The 6,416-nt window shown below is 45.6% G+C and overlaps 1 protein-coding gene across 1 annotated transcript; it reads right to left on the bottom strand.

Moving 5' to 3' along the window:
* Positions 1-1,354: 1,354 nt before the first annotated feature.
* On the bottom strand, positions 1,355-4,245 carry LOC136482922 (uncharacterized). Its single transcript, XM_066480072.1, has 3 exons — positions 3,885-4,245; positions 2,660-2,879; positions 1,355-1,804 (listed from the first exon to the last, which is right to left on the bottom strand). The coding sequence occupies exons 1-3, from the start codon at positions 4,073-4,075 to the stop codon at positions 1,589-1,591; spliced, it is 627 nt and encodes a 208-aa protein (XP_066336169.1). The 5' UTR covers positions 4,076-4,245; the 3' UTR covers positions 1,355-1,588.
* Between the last annotated feature and the right edge of the window lie 2,171 nt (positions 4,246-6,416).

The following is a 6,416-nucleotide window of genomic DNA, read 5'->3' as shown; positions in this document are numbered from 1 at the left end:
AACCTGGGAGGAGGGCAAAATCATTAGAACAAGCGCATTGCATAAGCTGCCAACTGGGAGGCAAGTTATTATAACCATTGCAACAACCGGAATACATGCCTGGCTATCTATGCTAGCCACGGCCCCTAATCCCAACCCAAGCAGCAAACACTAATCCCAACCCATTTTGTGATCCTTAATTCTAACCTATATGTTGCGGACCCTAATCCCAATAGTTGCCTTAGGAGGGTTGGTCAACACCCTATTATGAGTACAAGAGACATATAGTGCCAATGTCTCGTTATTGGTTCTAGTGGTACAAACCGAATTTGGTGCGTATGTAACAATTAGAAGTGTAGTGTTAATCACCCCTAATTACTATGCCTACGGTAAATCTAATTGGTATGTGTATTGTAGGGCTCCAAATCAGCATGGGTGAATGACCATGTGTAGCTGAACTATCAACATACTCCCTCTGTCCCATAATAAAAGTCGTTCTCGGTTTCCGAGAAGTCAACTTTTTTTTTAACTTTGACCAATTGTATATAAAAGGGTATTCATATTTATAATACATAATTAGTATCATTACATAGATCGATGAATATACTTTCATAATAAACTTATTTGGAGATATAAATGTTGCACGTATTTTTTACAAACCTAATCAAAATTGAGAAAATTTGATCTACACGCATCCCGTAACAACTTTCTTTCGGGAACGGAGGGAGTAAATAGTTACTTACATAATACATAAGTAGTTGCTATATAGTATAAGTTGCCAATATATAAAAATTGTTACAAAGCATATGTATCATGGGTCTACTTTTATAGATCTCATCATAAGAAACGCAATGGTGCAAACGAAATAAAAAATGAACATTTGGTAAGAAAGTTATCCTATTTTAAATAGTTGAATAACTTAGTTCAAAACTCTAATTAGCATCTTACGTCAGCATGTGCTAGTTGCCCTCGTATAGGCTCGTTCTGTTGGGTGACGCAGGATCTACTAAATATTGTTGGGCCAGCCCAGCGCGCTGCCTTGCCTCTCCCGCACGGGGCTACCGAGCTGGGCCAGGACTCCAGCCTGCTTGCGCGCTCGGTAGCACTTTAGAGTTTGCGAATAAAAAATGACTGGGATAACGGAATCGGTGCGGATGCTATAGAATGGGCCGCGGCACGAAAGGCCGACTTAACTTTGGGCTACGTACATCGCGCGGGTGAATTCACCGTCCCTCGTGAAAGGACCGCCGTAGACCGACTCTAACATGTAGGCCCATTAGATATTAATCTAGCCGCGGCCCGCAGGGACTATCTGAACTCTGAAGCGTGCACAATTGCACGTCTGCATATCCACAGCTATTGTAAACCATCTTGGTTATTTTAGACAACCAGAGCATGAGTTTTCCTTTGTAAACAATTTCAAACACCAAATCATCCACCTACATACATTATGTACATTATTCAATTCACAACACATCTCGTCCCAAAGTACTCATCACAAGACAGGCATCAGTGTCTCCATACACATACCTAAGTTAACTGGCCACCACCAGCTACGTCGTTGCGAGCATTGATCACAAAATGGGGAAAGCCCTCATCACTTCATCAGTCACAGGTCGAGCTTGCTGGAGAGATACCAGGAGTGCATGGCCAGGCTGCCGAAGGCCATGATGTTGGCCAGTGACGATAGCCCGTGGATCATCCCAAACTTCCTGTTCATCGCTGCCAAAGCAGGGCTCCTCCTTGCCGTCTCCGCGTTCTTAGAGTACCCGACCTCGGTGCCGATGCCAAGGTCCTTCTCCATCTTGTGCCTCTTCATCATCATCTGCGCAAGCAGAGCAATCTATAGGAACAAGCGATAGTGATGGTAGAAAGAGTAGTCGTCCTTAACCAAGCAAAAGGCATATTCTCTGTCTTCTTTCCCCCTACTAGTCTACTTGAATAGTAGAAAGAGTTGTGCTCAATGTAGATTTCAGCGATCAAGATATTTTATTTGTCTTCTTTCAAAAAAAGATATTTTATTTGTCATGTTTGTTATCTAAAAGCAGAGAAAAAGGTGACCTTCGAAATTGCATTGTAACTGGACAATCAGATATTCTGAAGGTTCATACACATGGCCAGACACACCTCTATGCTTGTAAAAAAGCTAGATTCTTGCCTCCCAAATCCCAACACTAGATTGCCCACTAAACAAAACATAGTGGACCCTGTTCGAAAAATAATAATAAAAAAATGGCAGGGAATTCAAAGTGTCAACAAGCTGAGTGCAATTCTGCAAAACCCATCTTGGCGGTGCCAAGTTTGCGAAGCCATTTGTTGGAAATGGCAAATATCCAAATTTCTGTGATTAGACAAGTTGTGTACTCCTGATTCCCCAAAAGAAAACAAATACAATCTATGTGTTCCTGTATGCGCCACAACGATTTAGTACTCAGAAACTGCAGTCATGACCTATCTATATTATAGAATATAAATCTTCATCAAAGTGTCTTCCCTTTGCCTTATAAACCACAAAAGCCAGTGTAGTTAATCTCGAAATCGGAAATAAACAGTAAAAAATATGCACTCATTAGTCCTGAGATTACCACATACCCAAACTATAATACCGTGTGTGTGTATCAGTTGGCAAATGCAAAGAGAGGTAAATAAAAAGCTGAAGAGCATGACCAAAGTATATCACCTCAACAGTCATGGGCGTGAAGACCAAAAGGTTAGACAGGTTACAGCCAAGGGCTGAAATAAGGAATCCAAGCTGGTAGCGCTCGATGGTTGATGCTGTCTTCCAGGGGTGCAGGTACGCAAATGCTGCCATGGATATCGCTGAACATGCTGACATCAACATGAAGTATGCTGGGAACATTTTCCCCTGCAGACTCCCAAACTGGTGTCTCGGCAAGTACCTTCCAAACTCAAAAGGATTTTATCAACACATCATCAAGGTTTCTTTGCAACATGGTGCTATTGCAACAAGAACATATATGCTAGGCCTTACTTTCCGGGTGGACTTCTTTGTTCAACTATAACAAGGTGTTATATTAGCACTGTGTAAAAAAATTATTGAAGGTATATATTTGAACAGTTGAGCAAAAGGAATTGCTTCTAGACCCTAAGACAGAACCGTATATTACTAAAAAAATCCTAATATGTAACCAACACCTTGAAAATGGCAGCGGTGGTGCCAGAACTTTCAGAATGTTCAAGGAGAAAATGGTGAACCAAGTCATCATAATGTCCACAAGCTTATATCTAATGTTCTAGCACCTAATAGTAAGAGCTGTCTCGATATGACATAAGAGTACTCCAGACATCCCAATTCTCCTTTCCAACATATCTTCAAGGTGCAAGTCCTATTTTTGCAGTGTGATTTTTCAGGACTAATAGTTACCAAATTAAGACACTGATCCAGTGAATTCGTGAGGAGAAAAGACCCATGTTTTGAGGCTTGGGTGAAGTGGCATCGGCAAGGAAGACAGGTGGAACGCATCTCTCCCCGTCTCCCAACCTTCCTCTGACTTGGGGACGGCCCGTGCGAGTGCTGTGGTGAAGATTCGGGGCTCAGAGCACGGTGATGCCGATGACGGAGAGGGAGGGGACGACACGGAGTGGTCGTGGAGGGGAAGAAGACGCCCGAGTCCGGCGGAAGCCATTGCCGACTCGCCGTCGCCGCGGTGGTTTTGCAGATAAGCCCCTGCTTTACAGTGTTTTGTACTTAACCTCTCGCCGTCGCCGGATCCCGGCGCCTGGCGGCGGCTGAGCGAATGCTGGCGCACGCCGACGGCAAGGTAGAGGAGGGCTCGGCGCGGGAGTGATGCTTCGCTTCCTCCTCAAATGAGGCTGGCAGGCAAGAAACCCCAATTCCCAGCGAATCGACGCGGCGACGTTTGCTTGCTTAGCGCTTTGCTTACTTGAACATGACGATGCCGCCGATGAAGGTGACCCAGAGCCCGGCGCCCCAGGCGGTGGCGAAGGCGAGGAAGTGGACCAGCCTCGCGGCCGCCGCGGCGCCGGAGCCGCCGAGGGGCAGCGCGTCGGGCGCGAAGAGGACCCCCGCGGCTAGGAACGACGACGCCGTCAGGAACCGCGCGGCCCACCCCATCGCGCGTCGCGGCCCTTGGACCGAGCTCCCGACGGGTGCCGCCTGGCCTGCGAGTCGTGGAGAACGGGGGGGAGGCCGGGAGGGGGAGGACGGCGGTGTCCGGTGAGGTCGTGCGTGGGAACTGAAATGGGAGCTTGTGAGCTCTGATTTTGAAGAGGACGGCCGGCTCCGTTGACGGTTGACGGCCCAGAAACATTCACCTTCCTGAAGCAATACAATCTGTCTACTCCTTTCTTTCTTTCTTTCTTGGGAACATATCTATTGCAAATCAACCTCTTCATGCAAACCGTACAAACCAACTGTGGAGAAGAGGTGGAAGGAGGGATTTGCAAAAGCAGAGGAGAGGTGGGAGGGGGAATTTGCAAAAGTGTGACACTTTTGCAAATCCCCTCTCCCACCTCTCCCCCATAGTTGGTTTGCACAGTTTACACGGAGAGGTTGGTTTGCACTTGATACGTTGCCTTCTTTCTTTTGTTTCTGTATATATTAAATAACAAATAGTACTCTACTGTACTACATTGCATTCTTGTCTTGCCTGACAAATCAAATCATTCTATTTTAAGCTAGAAACTTCAAAGAGCCGGTCATCAGCAAGGAGGACTTTGTTTTTCCTTTTTGATCGATCAGCAAAGAAGACTTGGGAGAAACAACTACTGAATTTTGGTGGAGCCACGGAGCCCATCAAATCCATGGGCGTGTCCGCGTGAACCGTGGAGAGAGTGTCGTGCAAGCACAAGCTCTGTGCACCAAAATCTGTGGGCAGTTGGGGCCAAGAGGCCAAGAGGGCGAAGGCACAGGAACTAGTAATAGACTAGAGCAAAGAAACTAGTACTATTCGAGATCAAGGAATGCATACAACTTAGGTGTCGTTTGAATCCCAAAGGGATTATAGGAATTTGAATTCTAGCTAGAGATTTTAGAATCTAGATTCTAGATAACAAGGTGTCCATGTTCTGCCCACTGCTGATCGACTGTGGTGAATGCCAAGGTGCAGAAAAAGGCTTAGACCTCAAGAGAGAACTTGGGCCCTGTTTAGTTCCACTTCATTTTGCCAAAATTTTCAAGATTTTCCGTCACATCGAATCTTTGGACGCATGCATGAAGTATTAAATATAAATAAAAAATAAAACTAACTACACAGTTTAGACGAAATCACGAGACGAATCTTTTAAGCCTAATTAGACTATGATTGGACACTAATTACCAAATAACAACGAAAAGCGCTACAGTTGCATTTTGCAAAAAAATTTGCAACTAAACTGGGCCTTGATTGGGAGCTCTTCCTATGTTCTGTCTGCATCGGTTTGTTGGAGCCAGAGCCATCATGTCTGCAGGGCGATCCCAACTAGCCTAGGATTGGTGACGCTGAGTCCACCTAGCTCCTTTGGTCGGCAAACCGTAGCCCATGCCACTGTACATTTGCCTTGGACGAAACCTTCCTTGTTCAACTAGAGCAATCAGCGACAGATTGCATCGATTTCCTTGGGGACCAAAGGAGGTAGGTTGTCAGTAAGCAAGGTGTATATTGGTACTATGGAGAGATCCAATTTCACCCAGACCAAGCTCCTGGCCATCAGCAGGCCACCGACTGCATCTACCGTTGCATGCCCTTGAGCTCAGCAGCAAGCCAAGGTAGTGAATCAAAAAATCTTAGATTTGGCAACCAAGGTTATATCTAATGCCTAGTAGATCGTTCTAGTGTTCGATGATCAGGGTGAGCAAACACTTGCCAAGGTTGGCTCGTAACCTAGAAGAATCTCCAAAAATGTGGAGTATCTCCTTGATCGCCAATATTAATGCTACTTAAATGTCAGGGTGGGCAAAGAGAATGACATTGTCGGTGTATGGGTTGCATTAATGTTTGAGTGCCCCCGTTTCCATGACCCTCAGCGCCCCATCCGCTCTTGCCTCAGCAAACAGTCTAGTGAGCGCTTTCCATAGACAAGATGAAAAGCATTGGCGACAGGGAGTCACCCTAGCGCACTCCTATATATCTTTGTCATGAAGTGGTCATGTACATGATAATTGCCATCCGACGGCGCCAACGCTAGCTGAATCCAAATACATGCATCCAAATACGTTGGCCAAGAGAAGTGGGTAGGTGGTCATGGATATACAAATATTAATGAACAATTAATTTCCACACGCCATCATGAGGGAGGAGATAAGTTATACGGAGTATGTTATATAGTTATCTATCACACGGCCACCACGCTTTCTTCGCTATGAGATGTTGAACCAATGCGGAGCTAAGGTCGCGCCCTGCCTCCCAAGAAGGATTCCAACCCCTATTTAAGCGATATGTACCAGTGAGACATTGGGGACACATGGTTTTACTATG

The sequence above is a fragment of the Miscanthus floridulus genome, chromosome 9, assembly GCF_019320115.1.
Source record: "Miscanthus floridulus cultivar M001 chromosome 9, ASM1932011v1, whole genome shotgun sequence".
Taxonomy (NCBI): Eukaryota; Viridiplantae; Streptophyta; class Magnoliopsida; order Poales; family Poaceae; genus Miscanthus; species Miscanthus floridulus.
The sequence above is the reverse complement of the archived record's forward strand: the minus strand, read 5'-3'. Positions and strand labels throughout refer to the sequence as shown.